At 32.7% G+C, this 16,435-nt stretch overlaps 1 protein-coding gene across 1 annotated transcript in view; it reads left to right on the top strand.

Moving 5' to 3' along the window:
• Window positions 1–16,068, top strand: part of IKZF3 (IKAROS family zinc finger 3) — a 46,964-nt gene extending 30,896 nt beyond the window's left edge. The window contains exons 7-8 of the mRNA XM_087918418.1: window positions 220–336; window positions 13,420–16,068. Coding sequence (XP_087774544.1) covers window positions 220–336; window positions 13,420–14,126 — 824 coding nt within the window. The 3' untranslated portion in view covers window positions 14,127–16,068. The remainder of the gene's footprint in view (window positions 1–219; window positions 337–13,419) is intronic.
• Window positions 16,069–16,435: the final 367 nt, after the last annotated feature.

Here is a 16,435-nt window from a genome sequence, read left to right as displayed (position 1 = left end):
TGCAAAATTTGGATGTTTCTTCTGTTTTGCTCCAGCTCTGCTGACCACATTAGTGAAACGGAGGTATGAGAATAAGAGAGAGGCAGAAGAAGAAGAAAAACAACCCACAGTTAATCCCATGCAGCTCTACTAAATGAACGGTTGTGGGCATGTGCATCTTCCTTTAAAATTTGCTTTTAAGGACTTTATTCTAATTTTTGTTTGCTTTTCCCAATCTAGAAACTTCAGAGAGAAGGGACATCAGAACTGAAATGGGGACTGAGCGGGCCCTTGTCCTGGACCGCTTAGCAAGCAATGTTGCCAAACGAAAACGTTCCATGCCACAGAAATTTATTGGTAAGAATTTTTTTATTGGACTCTCTTTTGGGTATAGCCATTAAAAGTAATGGAAATATGACACTGTTCTTCTTATGAATTAATTCATAAACTTGCATTTGTTAGATACTATATTTCTTTCTTCCCTCTTTACCATTACATGAATGGATTTATGCTTATCCATGGCTTATATAGACCAGCCCCTGAAATATACAGTGTAGAGGTTTCTGGGTGATAGATGACTCTTTCAAACCACAAAGCCTCCAGGAGAATATTAGACTGAGAATTGTCACTGATTTCAAAGTATGTCAACAATCAAGGCAGCCACAATACAAAAAGCTGTATAAACAGCAGACCCTGTTACCAAAGTATATGTAGATACTACAAAGCCAATAATTCTCTCTCCTTTCTCTTATATTGGGGAGGGGGAGGTAGAGAGGCAGTCTTTCTTCCTCCATGAAATAGGCCTTATAATAAATACTTTTAGCAAAAGTGGTTTTAGCTGACTGCCTTTCATTAATAAATATTTATTCAACAGCTCAGCAATAAGTCTTTTGAAATATGGAATAAACTGCTACAAGAGTAAAACATCTCATTCCTTATCATTGTCAGAGAGCAAGATGAAGCAGTCTTAGAAGTAAACGCAGAGACATTCTGTTGTGTTGATTAAGAATCATTTTCTTCTATTTACTAATTAGATCGATTGAATATTGAATCAGTAGTGAATTTTTTAAAATAAATTTTATGATTGTTAGATCAGATCAGTTGTTTGTACAATAGAATGGAAAGTTCAGGTGCCTACATACATAATCATGTAATATTCCTTTTAATTCCTATCTTCTCATATACTATTTATTAAAAATAATTTATTAATTAGAATGATTGTTTATAATAAAATAATATCACTGTCAATATTAATACTGGCTTTTAAAAAATTACATTTATTTTAATGGTTTATTTCAGGCATCTGATAATTATATTGAGAGAATTTTTTAAAAAGTATGATTTGTTGAATTGTAACTGAAAGAATTTATTAAAAAAGAAAAAACTAACTGAAGAAACAGATTTTTTTAATTTCTAGGATTTATAGTATTTTCTAAGAATTTTATATTATAAATATGAAGTAAATTGAACATACAATTAATACTAACCAGACTATGAGAGAAATTAATTATGCAGGCCATTTCAAATCAAATATATTTCTCAACTGGAAAAATTGGGTGGCTGTTACCCAACTTATAGGAGGCCTATTAAATTATCTCAGCATGGATTTCAGTACAATATTAAAGGGTTTGGCCATTTTTTGGGTAGTTTTTGGTAGCAATTTCATTTAAATTTTGAAGATTAATAAAAACTCACTGAATCGCAAGCATAAATCTTCTAGTGTTTGAAATTAATGCCTTAATGTAAATCTTTAAGCAACAGCCCTTAGAACTAGATAAATTTTTCTATCTTTAATCTCTGACTTTGTGTATCATTCTATTTCCATTCAGAATAGAAAGAAACATTGTTTTCTTAAGATACAAACATGTCTAAACCAATATGACATCTTTTTCTTCCATGTTTCTCTGCCCCCAAATTAAACCCACCACAATTGTATAAACAGATCTACAATACTATGTATTTATCTAAAGATCTTACAGTTTTCATTCCTTTTTACTGTTTCTGCCCTTGTCATTGAACAAAAATAAAGTTGAACTAATATTTTTCCTCTGACTTTGCAAAAGTGGAGGGGGAACACTTGTTCACTTTAACTGCAAAGACCTCCCTCAGTCATTTACATCAAAAGCCATGCAAAATTGTTTGGTAGTGCCATATATTAAACTCCAAAACTGGTTCTGTGTAAGAATTTGTTGATCAGAGTGCCTTTGCAGTGACACAGATTTTCTGCTGTGTAAGCTTCATTGTCAATATTGGAGATGAATCCAAAATGTTAGGGTTGCAGAAAGAGCAGATTATTTTTTCTTTGTGCTTGGAGAACTAAGAAAATTTAAAGTTTGATTCAACAATAATGGTAGTAATGCTCTATACTTAATAACTCTTCCTCCAGCAGTAGTCAATAAATCAAAGCATTTGGAGGTAGAATACTAAGCCAAGGGAAGGTAAAATCCTCGATCTGCTATGAACTTCATGTTGTGAGAATAAAATACAGAGCACCAATGCATCCCACCCTAATCTCCTTGAAGAACAATAGGTGCATGGAATGGGTGCAGAAATGCTGTATTTTAAACCAATGATAATGTGTATTCTACTGTGGCAGACTACAAGTATATAGCCTATAAAGTACTACAGATAATCTTCAGCTTACAACAGTTCATTTAGTGACTATTTAAAGTTTCAATGATACTGAAAAAGATGACTTATGAAAATTTTTCACAGCATCCCCATGATCATATGATCAAAATTCAGATGCTTAGCAACTGAAACATTGCAGTCATGTGATGCTAAATTTGCTGTCTTCTGACAAGCAAAGTCAATGGGGAAGCCAAATTTACTTAGCAACCATGTCACTAACTTATCAACTGCAGTGATTCACTTAACAACTGAGGCAAGAAAGATTGTAAAATGGAGCACAACTCACTTAACAAATGTCTCACTTAACAACATAAATTATGGGCTCAATTATGATTGTAAGTCAGGAACTACCTGTACTGTGTACCTCTCTAGCTGGCCTGTTGTCACCTGAATGCTAAAGCAAAATGATTCCTGGCTTTTTATAGAATAAATTTTAATTTATATCTGATTGCATTATTTTTCTTTTATTGTATCATTTTCTTTCATATTTAATAACACAATTGTCATGCTGTTCAGATCCAGAAGATAAAGAAGAACATATACTGACCTAAACATTGTTAGTTATCTTCTTTATTGAGCAGAAGTGTCAAAAATCTGTTTAATGGAATCTAATCTGGTGAATAACTATGAAAGGAAGATCATTTTAAACCTGTTCTCTATTTTTCCCCTGTGCCTATCAGCATATGCCGGTACTTACAAACATCAAACTTTTGATTCACAGTCAGGATGAAAACAAGATTAGATATCTGTAAAGATTATGGAGCCAACTTCCTTCTTGGTATAATTATGCTAGAGATTTTCATAAAATAAGATAAAGGCTAATATAAATTAATATAAAGTGAGAAAAAGAAAAGAAGAAAGAAATCAAGGACAAAGCTAAGAAAGGAAGAAAGAAAGAATAAAACAGAAAAGTCTGAAAATAAATCATACAAAGAAGTAGCTTCTGATTTACTTCACAGCAGTTATAAGTATAACAATATGAATTTACCACTTTATGATTGCAACGCAGCTCTCTTCTTTCTGTAATTTATTCTGTCTAATCATCAAAACTATAAATCACAAATTCGTTTTTTTCTCTTTCATGCAAGAAAGTCTATAAGAGGTTTCCAGTTAGCAATAAACATAACTATTGCCTTTTCTCTGATCAAATAGATGAATTTGTTCATCCCAGACACTTCCATCATCTTCTCCATCCATTCTTCCCTTGTGGCTGGTATCAAATGTTTTCATTTATGTGCATACAATAATATCGCTGCAATTCTAATGTATCAAACCAAAGTTCTATGACATTTTCCCCAAGGGTTTATCCATCAATCCTGAAAGAAAAATCCACTGTCTCAACTGTATATTAATGTTTAAAAATCATATGAATTAGTATATATATCTAAAGCCGTATATATTATAGCTTTTTTACAGGTCCACCAAAAATGTAAAAAATCTTCTCTTTTTGTTCATATTTCCAGTATAGATTTGGAATACCTTTAAACATTCTAGACAATTTATCTGGTGATATATACTAATGGTACATCATTTTGTAAAAATCTTCTTTCAGATTGTAACATAATGTTAATTTCAATCGTTTCAGCCATATATTTTCCATTGCTACAGTTGCATATTATAAGTTATAACCCCCAAATTAAGGCTACTTTATCAGGCATTTTTTCACTTGCTCTTCTGTTTCAAGTTTTAATAAAAAAATTATACATTTTAGCAATTACATATACACAATTCTATTTCAAACTTACAATGTTCAAAATCAAGAACACTTTTATTTACTTTAAATTTTTATAATAATTGCAAAGAAGGAAACTATTGAAATCTATATTCCTTTGCCACCAGCTCTTTTCTTGATTTTATATTATATTTCTCTTGTCTAGTTTCTAGTATCTTGTGATAAGTTAGCCATTTGGGTTTGCCTATTATTTCCTGCTTATAAAATGCCTCTTGTGCTGAAAGTCACAAAGGTGTTTTCAGGCGCAACCTGAATTTCCATATTCCATATTCTCAAAATCGTGTATCTAATATAATAGTTTTAAAAATCCCCATTAACCTTGACTTTATCATGTCACAAATATCCTTGATGCTCAAATCTTAAATTGTGTACTTCTGTTTTTCAACAACACCCACTCTTCATCCAGACCAAAAGCAAACTAAGAAATACAATCCCAAATCAGGTCTGCCCAATCCTCTTTCTTTTGCATCTTGTAATACTTTATATTTAACTCTGGTTTTTTTTCCCCTTCCCACCCAAATGTAGACATATCCTTCTGACACCGTTTAAATGGTGCCTTAGTTATCAAAGAAGGTATTGTCTGACATGAAAATATCATTCTAAGCAAAACATTCATTTTTATCATAGAATTTTTTTCCCGGAAACAATTTTAATTTCCCAAATCTTAACATATCTTTTTAATTTCATTTCTTAACATAATTATTTTGAAATAACATACAATCAAATTTGATATAATGACACCCAGATATTTTGCCTTAAAACCTGCTAGTGCATCAAATAATTTTAATCTATCCGTTAATATTTCAGTTCTCTTTAAAGGATCTTTCAGAACCAGTATCAAATTACTACAAAAGCCTTTAACTTTTAAGTTTCTTTTAAAATCTTCATTTCCAGAATTCTCTCATCTTGTCTGTTTAGTATTTCAAGAACCTAAATAAATAAGAGAAGAGACAGTGGGCATCCTTCTCTTGTTCTTTTTTGTATTTCATATGGTTTTGTTAGCTCTCCATTAACAATTATTTGTGCTTTCTGTGATGTATAAATAATATTATAAAGTTCTCCCCAGAATACATATCTTTTAAAATCTTGAACAAAGAATCCCAGTTCAAATTGTCAAAAACTTTCTCTACATCTATGAAAATCAATGCAGCTTTTTCTTTTGCATTAAGTTGCTCTAAATATCCAGCACATTTATAACATTTAGTTGTCTTTTAGATTTTAAAAAAATCTACACTGGTCTTCATAAATAAATCTTTACAAATTATTTTAGGTTTATTGCCTATAATGATTATGAACATCTTGTAGTAATTTTTCAGTTATGATACTGGCCTATAGTTTCTTGTTCAAATCAGATTTTTGTCCCTATTTAGCTATTAGTGTTATACTGGTTTCTTTCCCAGTTTCAAAGATTCTCCCTCCCAGTAAGATAAAATTCACAATGTTTTGTAAAGGTTATGAAAGTTTATCCTCAAAACATAAGAACCTGGCAATCCATTTGGTCTAGGCACCTTTTCTGGTTTGTTTGTTTGTTTGTTTGTTTAATTGGTATCTTAAGCACTTTCTCTTATTGTTATAGATTCATTCATAATTTGTTTCTGCTCCTCTGTAATCCCTGATAAATTTTATTTCTTTAGATATTCATCTCTTTTCTTTAGTAAGATATCACTTTTTTTTATATAAATTGGAATATTATTGATGGGGTGTTTTTTGTATGGCCACATTGTCCATTATAGTTGTATCTCCCTCTTACCATTTCATTCATTCACTCATTCATTCAGTTTCTAACTCAACCAAGTGACTCATTTTCTTTTTCTTTTTTTGTATTTTATATGCTAGCCATCTTCCTGCTTTACTTGCAAATTCAGTCCTATTTTGCTTTACGTAGTTAATTTTAATTTCCATTTCTCTTGCTGTTGCTGTAACAGCTTAATTTGTTGAGAAATTCTTATCTTTAAAAATTTCTTTCATTTGTCTTTTCCCCATTCTTTCTTTCATCCAAAATAGCTTGTGTTTTTCTCTTGGCTCTTCTTTTTAAGTATACTATTGCATTGTATAAAAGAATCTCTAAAAACAGTTTTACCTGAATGTCAAACCATATTTAAATGAGTGCCTTCATCTACATTATTTTTGAAAAACTTATTTTAATTTCTTTCCACAATCCTTTGCTAGTGTTTCATTCTGCAGCAACATTTCATTCAGTCTCCATCTAAAAGAATTGGATTTTCTTTTATAAACCAAATTCACAAGATTATAATCCTAAAAGATGTTTGCTAATAATTCTACAACATAAACCTCTGTAACCAAGTTCTTTGAAATCCAAATTAGGTCCATTCTTGAAACAGAATCTTTGAATTACTGTTCTTCTGTCTCCATATATCAACTAACCCTAAATTGTCCATCAAATCAAAGAAAACTTTGAAAAGTTCCACATAGGATTGATTATGTGCCACCAAGTTGGTATCAACTTCTTGGCTTTCTTCAAGACTGTCTCTATTCTGATCTTTCAAGTCTTCTGTCAGTGCATCAATTGTCCTGTAACTGAGTCAATCTATCTTGCTACTTGTACTCATCTTCTCTTTCATTTCTTTCTCTTTCTTTCCACTTTTCCAAGCACAGTTGACTTCTCCAGAGATCTAGGCCTTTGTATAATGTTTCCAAAATATACTTGTTTGAGATTCATAAGTTGTGCCTTGCATTAGAACAAGAGTTGATTTATTCAGTGCATTGCTTTTTGTTTTATTTTGTTTTCTTGGCTATCCATGGTATTCTCAGATATCTTGCCCAACATCATAGTTCAAAAGTATCAATATTTCTTCTATTCTGTTTAGTTAATGTCCAACCTTTACTTCCCTAGAATGTCACAGTAAAAACAATTTCCTGCTTGATTCTAATCTTTGTAAGCATTGTCACATCATCATGATTTTTTTCTAAGAAGGTAACTATTCTGCTGATTCCATCTTCAGAAGTTAAAGCTGCAGTTTCATTTTCATTTTACTCCACTCTTTCTCTGACCTCTTGAGTGCCTAGATATATTGCTGTTTAGTAGGAGTACTATATTCATTTTGGCACTACTATTTTGCAACTTTTATCATTTGGGACTTAAATCATTTTGCGGGGGGAGGGAGGGCTTTTCTTTGAGCTTTTTTATATGTAGGTCTGTCAACCAATTTTCTGCAATAATTTGCAAAATTTACAAGCTGATTCTCTTGGAAAACAGTCAGACTGTCAGGTAATTCAAAACATACAAACTAATATCTGCATTGGGTAAGTTAGAAAAGATTATAAAGATATATGTCTCCGGGGATGTTAAAAAATACCGTTAATATTTAGAGTCAGAATTGGTTTGTTAAGGAAAAATGTCAGTCTGACAATTTTTCATGACAGATTAATCCCTTAACTTGGTAGAAAATGCAGTGTTAAAGGGAAAACTGATATTGTTAGGTGATGCAGGCATTGAGCATTGTCTTTAGCAAAAGCAAAACCTCTCATTACATTCTTATGAACAAGATAGATAAACATGAGCTAGAGGTTCTGCAGTTCTGCAGTGCAGAAGATTTAGATGAAAAGCTCACACAAAGAATACTAATAAATGATTATTCATTGGAAGGAGCATACTGAGTGAGCTCTGACCTTGGATACCTGCTATTAAACATTATTATACATGGCCTATTGGATGGAATGGAAACTTTTTAAATTGATAGATGACATTAAGTAGTGATTGGCTAAACATTTTAGAAGGGAAAAAAAACCACAAATAAAATAACACTGCCAATCTTGAACATTTAACTGTATCTAACAGATGATGCATCAGAGGAAACATCAAATATATAGATCCATGACTGGGGAAATCAGATTTCATCACCATGCCTATCAGAATGATCTAGGGTTCTTAATACATTTCCAGCTAATTGGAGTAATGCTATTTTGGATTGCATTGAAAAAAGCATTACACCTGTGTGATGGGAAATAATACACAGTTATTACCTTGCAGTTCTGTTCCAGAACTGGGCACCAGACATTAAATGGAATTCAGAGAAACGAAAATGTGTTCAGAAGGCCACACACATGATGATGGATCTAGAAACAGTAGCATATGATAAAAATTAAAGAAACTGTACTTATAATTTGCAAAGAGAAGATTAAGGGAGAGAGAGGGAGAGAGGGAGAGAGGGAGGGAGGCGAGCGCATGCACATGTTATGTAAGAGGAGGTGAATTTATCAGGGTTTTAAAAATTATTTTCTTGCACCGTACAGCTAGGGTAGACTTTTTTGTATGTTCAATGTTAGTCCTATATTATGTGTGAGTTATCTTTTTTCCCTCTTTTTTGTACACAATTTTTTGTTGTTGTTACTGTATGTTTTTCTGTTTTCTTTGTTTTGCATTTTATTCCTGTTGATAAAACATCATCATCATCATCATTATCATCATCGTAACCATTATCTATCCACTGTAGGATGAAGGCCTCTTCCTTATGTTTCCAACCAGTCCTGAGCTTTCTCTTGTCAATCAGGCCTGCAATACTTGCAGATGTCATCAATCCAGCCAGTTTATATATATTTTTAAAAAGATAACAGGCTAGAAAGCAAGAGACTATAAGTTCAAGTCCTGCCTTTACCATGAAAGCCTGCCAAATGACTTTGGGCCAGTGATTCTCTCTCTGCCCAACTCATCTCACAGGGTTGTTGCAGTGAGGAAAATAGAAGGAAGAAGATTTGTCAAATACGTTTGCTGTCTTAGTTTATTTGTGAAAATAACAAATATGGGATTTTTTTAAAAATCAAAACCCTACTGTTTTTCCTTTAAATCACATTATTAATCATACATTAAAAATGATTAAATACATTAATCATGTACTTAGTTATTTTTAAGTACAAGAGAAAAAAATTGTTAAAAGAAAATGTTGATTTTCTATCTAGGTATTTGTTTAAGAAAGAGAGAATTAGATATAAAGATGTATACAAAATAGTCCAGGGAGTAAATTATCAATTTAGTAAAATGGTTCTGGTCTACTCTAGAATAATCTGCGGATTACATGATACATTTCTATTAGCAGCCAAAAATGATATATTTTAGAACTTCAAACAGAAGTTCAAACAGAACAGACTATCTTAAAAATCAGGATAGTGATTTTTTTCTTTTTAATATGCTTATGCCTTTTATGTTACATCTCTGGAGAGCATTGAAAAATATTTCAAACTTTAGGATGACACCTGTTCCTGGGGCAAATAAGTAGGGTCCAGCTACTTATTTCTGCTGAGTCTTATTTGAGTACAGTGGTATACCTATTTATTCCTTTTTAAACCCATGGCTAAAATCCTCACTGGCACAGTTTAATCATCAGACAAAACTTAGTTTCCCGAATAAACTAAGAAAACATTGACACAGACAGCTTCACTTGGGACAAACTATTGTCTTTGCCAATGCAGAATTCCACTGCAATATTACCAGCTGATGTTGGTTTTGCTAGTACTGAGTTCTGACAGTGAAAAGCATAAAGAAAAGTATACCATAGACAATATTTCCCCTGCTTCTACGAGAGAAGAGACAATCTGAGATTTTGTCTAGTGACTAAGAATCTCCGGTTATTGTAGAGATACTGAATGATTCAATTTTATATCCTTTTTGATCTGCCCCATTTTCTGCCCCAGTGGTTTCATCACTCACTGTGCTACAACCTGCTTCCCACAGTGAGATTGAGCTGTGAGCTCCATGTCAGGGAGTGAAATTAAATATTGATCAGTATAAGCCTCTTCTCCAAAAAAGGTGGAAAATATCTTACCAATTCATCTTCTCTTGATTGGTTGTATTAAGAGATTGTATAAAGAGGTGGCAAATATGTTTTATTTGCCACCTCTTTATATATTTATCTCACCTTTATTTTAATTTGTATAAGTAACTCAGGAAGGTGAACATACACAATACTTCTTCTGCCTCCTATTTTCTCCTCAGCAGCCCTGTGAGATGAATTGGGCTGAGTGTGCATGCCCAAAGTCACAATATGGTTATCAAAATCAGATTTTTTTTTAGATTTTACTTTATTCAGTGTATTCTTATCTTAGTAGGAAACTTAAATGATTCCATTTATATGATTCCAAGTATTATTGATTCTGTTCGAACTACAAAAATAGTTGGAAAAATGAATTGTTTCAAAATCAACATTATTCTGCAGGATCATTATCATTATTAAGCTCAGTGGAGCTGAACTCTACATAGCTCTCAGTAAAGACATGACCATTATTCTTCTAATTAGATATGCAGGTTTCACATATGTAATAAACAAGGAAATAGCTTTTCCACAAGCAAGCTACATCCATAATTTAACGTGTTTGCTGTTACATCTACACTTGCAGTTTTAACCATTTTTTCAATATTCCCCCAGTTTTTATGAATTGCTTTTCATTCATATGCACAAATATTTAAAACATTCATTTCACTTCTACTTAAAATATAGCTGTTGTTTATATAAAAATATCTTAACATAGCCGAGCATACTTTTCTCATTTTAGCTTCAGTTCAAATAATTTCTCTGGTTTTATATTTAATCCCATTCCTTTCATTCTGCTGAAGGTTAGCTTCAGCAGGGTTAGCTCTGATCACTTAGAAGATTTTATCTTCATCAATGTCAGTTTCCCTTTTCATTTCAATTTTAATAATTCCTTATTCTTTTTGACTAAGATACCTTTTCCTAGCTACCTTTTCCTCTTATCTACAGCACTTGCTTGCTTTCATCCTCATTTCTACAACATTCTGTAACTGTTACATGCATTTTCCCCTGATCCACTACTTTTTTCACTTCATCATCCCACCCAACATTTTTTCCATAGTGATTTTTAGAATAAGTGTACATATTTCTGTGATCCTCTCTAACATAATTCCTTTCATTCAGTTCTAGGCAGTATTCACATTTCCCCGCCTTGTGAATTTACGTTCATTCCATTGGGGGTTTAATCTATCTTCTTTTTTTTTCTTACAGGTTTTTTCTTCAGCTCTAGGATCTTTTGCTTCTTCCTTTCCTATGTCTTTTTTTTCTTGGTTAAAAGAACCATTTATGAAACTAATAAAAAAATGGCCTGCACTTCATTTGGAGCCGGTCATTATTCTTGTATCCTTCACTGATTTTCTCAATTTCTCATTATAAAGAATTAAATCGGTTATGATTTAAAGCTAATATTAGTTTTTTGACATAAGTATGTATGAATAAATTTATGTTTAATTATGTATTAGCAACAAACATAACTTCTTCTAAGCAAATTTTAATTGTTCTCATTCATTCTTCGGTCTTCAAGAGTAGCCCAAAGCTTTTTCTGTGTTCTTTCATCATCTTCTTTTCACCCATTCAATCGTGTCACCTCAGAGAACAATATTTCCTCTGAATCACATTCATTCTTAAAGGTTGCACAATTGTCCCTACAACTCCTCTGCAGTTTTTCGGTTATCATCATTCAGTGGGGCATAAGGTATAATTATCACCAATCTATAAATTCCTGTTTTCATACACATTCATAGCAACCAAAATCTCTGGTTCAGATATTTCTGCACCCCTTTTATTCATAATTAAAGGCATATTTATATTTCCCTGCAAATATTTACCAATTCTTCTCAGACCAGTTTTATATTATGTATAAAATATTATATCGTTTCTCTTATTTAAAAAAACATAATTTATTTTTCCTTTTTGATTTCATTTGTGTTTCTTGGCATTTACTTTTTCTACATTCTAAATTGGAATTTTCCATATACAGGTGGTCCTCAACTTACAACAGTTAATTTAGTGACTGTTCAAAGTTACAACAGCACTGAAAAAACTGATTTATGATCATTTCCCCCACTTTTGACTTTTTCACCATGGTGACATTATTTACATTTGGATGCTTGACAACTGACTCACATTTATGATGGTTGCAGTGTTCCAGGGTCATGCGATCACCTTTGGCAACCTTCTGACAAGCAAAGTCAATGGTTTCACTTAACAACCATGTTGCTAATTTAACAACTATAATGATTCACTTAACAAATGTAGTGAGAAAAGTCATAAAATGGGGCAAAACTCACTTAACAAATTTTTCACTTAGCAACATAAATTTTGAACTCAATTGTGGTCATAAGTTGAGGACAACCTATACCATGTTCATCACAGATGGGCTGCTAAAAATTGACCTCCACTGCCCAACATGAATTTGGTCATTCAAGAATTTTGCATAATGCCTTTTTTTTATAAGGGCAGGATACACTATAGCACCAGCCTTAGTATCTATGTGCCATATGGGGTACTTCCTACTAATGGTAAAGATAAGAATGGTACATTCAGGGACATGTAGGCCAAAATTCAGCAAGTGCAACCAATTCTCAGTTTTACCACAGAAATGATCACCCTGTTTCAAGCAAGTTAATATATTAGCATACTTTTGCTCATATCCCAGCAACTTGGAGGGGTAGCAAACATATTGACATATATTCAGGATGCCCTTGAAAACCTAGCATTAGAATATTATTTGATTCATGTTTTCTAGAACAGGTATTATGAGTCATAGTGAAATGTCATGTTGTGGGGATTTTTAAAAATTCCTTTGAACTATCAGATGGGTCTTGAGATTGGCAATAAGCTGTCAGCACTCTTGAGCACATTATTAAAGAAACGTGAGTGTATGGTTTCACTCCTATCCACCGAACATTGGAGGTCCTTGACTCATAGTTCTGCCAGTGATAAATATCTCAAGATTTTGTTCTAGTTTCTATTATGTAGCTTAGAAAGTTTTAATATGAAAGTATTGTCTGCTGCAGGTAAAAAAGTTGGCTGTGTCAGCAGTTTTGATGAAAACTGCTCATCCTGATTCCATGCTTTTATTTTTCAAATTCTATATTGTGCAGTGTTTGCCTGCTGGTTTTTTTTCCTCCCCTTTTTTTGTATTACTTTAAAGATAATTTTCTAGGATTTGAATCAGGCTAGAAAGTATGCAGAGAATGTTTGTTTGTTTATGAAAAGGATGTGCTGCCCATCAAAGGTGTGACTTTCTTCATCCATCACAAATATTAGAAATTTGTTTTCTACATCCTCAAGTATTATTTTCTTCTGCAGGTGAAAAACATCCCAACTTTGAAGTGAATTTCAGCCGTGGCTTTTTATATGAAAAGGAAAGAGGGGCTATGCTGCCAGGCATGGCAGAGCAAGCCTTCAGCAATGCCATTGGCTATCTTGGTGCAGAACCAGCTCGCTCACTCATACAGACCTCAGCTGCTCCAACTTCAGAGATGGTGCCTGTTATCAGCAGCCTGTACCCTCTTACTTTCACTCACACTGAAATGCCCAATAATAACCCTCTGAAAATGGAAAAGAGTGACACCCATCCGAGAGACAAGATACCTACTGAGAGAAGCCTTTCTCCAAACAATAGTGGTCAACATTCTACAGATTCAGATAACAATCAAGAAGAGAACCACAGTCATGCCTATCTTCAAAATCAAGTGGTTCCTCCTCCTTTGCAGGCCAGGAATGGACTCCTGACTTTCAAGGAACCCCCTAGAGCATATGACACATTTAGACAACCAAACGTTTATCCTTATGATACCATGAAAGTCTTCAACAAAGAAGGTGAATCCATTGGATTCTTTCGATGTGATCATTGCCGTGTTCTTTTTTTGGATTATGTTATGTTCACTATCCATATGGGATGTCATGGTTTTCGTGACCCTTTTGAATGTAATATGTGTGGGCACAGGAGTCATGACAAATATGAGTTCGCCTCCCACATAATTAGGGGGGAGCACAGAATGGGTCTGATATAAGTGCAAAATTACTCTATTATTTTCCAAGACTCAATGTGCATCTGTATTGCAAAATCAGCCAGTTTTTGAAGTAGTCTTAAATATTGAGTTTTCTCAAAATAAATAAATAAATAAATCTGATCATGGATTTTTTATGAGATGGTATTTTTATGAAATTCACTTAAAGAACAAAAATGTTCAGAATTCTTTGATCAGCAACTAAGAAGGTTAAACAGATTATAATTTCTAATATAGACAGCATAATAAGATCTCTTTAAAAACAAAGATATCCTTAAATTCTAAAGTTTTTTTAAAAAAAAACTGGTTCATTTTTCAGTGATTCTCTGCTTTTCAGCATTTTATTAGCAATGTATTAACATTTGACCCAGTCATCTTTTGTCTAGTTAAACATATTTTGCATGTATTTCGGCAAAGAGTTTACTGTATTATAGTGCTGCCTAACTCCAGCAAATGTTACTTCCTTATTTTGCCACATGTTTTTTAAGGAAAACAAAGTTTTCTTCCATATTAGACTTCTATTAAGCTGTCAAACTGCCTTATTCAGAATTCTACTAAATATCCAAATGGCATCATCTCCTATTTCTAACCTTCTTGTCTCAGAATTGCAATAAAGAAAAGAAAAAAACCTCACAAATCACTCCACATAATGATGATATATAGAAAGATATAATGACAAAACTAAAGGCATTTTCTTACAGGAAGAAATTACAATATAGCAAACATCCAGAACTTGTGTGGTTAAAACCTAAGGAATGCCAACAAGTAGGGAATTTTTAAAATATGGAAACCTGTGACTGAATTAGAATCTAAATCATTTTGAAGCCAAAGTGCTGAATATGTAACTCATTGCCATCTTAAGTATTAAAAGTAAGCTTATGAAATGAAAGTACATGATTATATGAACATTGAATAAAGATTTGTAGGGGAAGAATTTAATTATTTCTTATACATGCCAGTCCTTAATACATGCACTGTAATATTTACTAGTAGCCAATAGATATTTGAAGTCATGTGTCATACGGATATTTGTCAAATTTGCTGGAAATGCCTTCAGCTTTTGTTGACTATTGAGTACTGAACACAAGATGGGTAGCTGGGATTTGTTATTTTTCTAGGAATGAAGTTATCCTCCATAATAGTAGTGTTCCAATCCTAAAGATGCATCACATGGGACAGTAGTAGCCTGTTAGCTATAAACTTACACCAACCAGAAGACAATTTTGTTGTTTTCTGTCCTTCAAGATAAACTCCAGATTTGATAAACAAGAAAGTTTGGGGGGGTAGGGGGGTGGGACAAAGATATGCCACTGCATTTCAATGAAAGTCACATTTTTCAATGAAATGTCAAAGTTTCTTCTGAGCAAAATAGGGATATTGAAATATAATGAACAGCAAAATTTCTTAGCAGTGAAGGGGGGAAAATCCAATACACACTAAGAAATTTTGCTCAGCATCAGCTTTGAAAATGTAGATTGTTTTTCCCTTCAAATAATTCTTAAGAAAAAAAAAAGAAGTTTCTATAAGGCTAGAGAAATTACTCAAGCCAGTGGGGGAAGATTTGCATTACAGTGCTAGTAACTTTTTACTCAAATTTGCTTAGTCTCCATTCATTTTAATACTTCCGGAAGAACAAGCTTTTCTCTCACCTAGTAAACAAAAATATCTACCATTATTATCCAAATAGATTTAATATTATCACATAATAGATAGGTCTTTCTAATATATGGTAATATTGTGTATAAACACTGCTGCTTTAACTAATGGCTGCTCAGAACTCTTCTCTAGAAAAATTTGGTGGAATGTTTTGACTTTAAACATAAATCTGTACTGTGCTTAGTTATGTTGTTAATTGCTTATTTTAAAGTCTTTTTTTCAATGTAAATTAGTACCGGTAGGTATAATTTTAATACAATATGACTTTCAATAAACATGGCTCCAATGATTTTATTTTATTATTACTTTTGGTTTAGATTAGAAATTATAAACCACCTTTGTAATCCAGTAGAAACAGTTTGTTAATACTTGAATCAAGGCATCTAAGTTGAGAACTAAGAAACCTGCCAACAGTGGGATCAAAATGCACATTCTATTACAGTCAAGTCTCCCTGCACCTTACTCCACCCACAAAATCCTTTTAGGAACTAATAGCAATGTATACAATAAAGACATAAGAGATTTTAATTTCAAAGGAAAAAGGAGGCCAAATTCTCTGTCTGGGGGATCTCCACTACCACATTCATTTTTCATAAAAAAAAAAGCTATCCTTTCTTGATAATTGCCGATTCACTACTTTCAGTTTTATCATGCTA

This window comes from Pseudonaja textilis, chromosome Z, assembly GCF_049901715.1.
Source record: "Pseudonaja textilis isolate UNSWEBS1 chromosome Z, rPseTex1.2, whole genome shotgun sequence".
Taxonomy (NCBI): Eukaryota; Metazoa; Chordata; class Lepidosauria; order Squamata; family Elapidae; genus Pseudonaja; species Pseudonaja textilis.
This window is presented reverse-complemented; position numbering and strand designations above follow the sequence as displayed.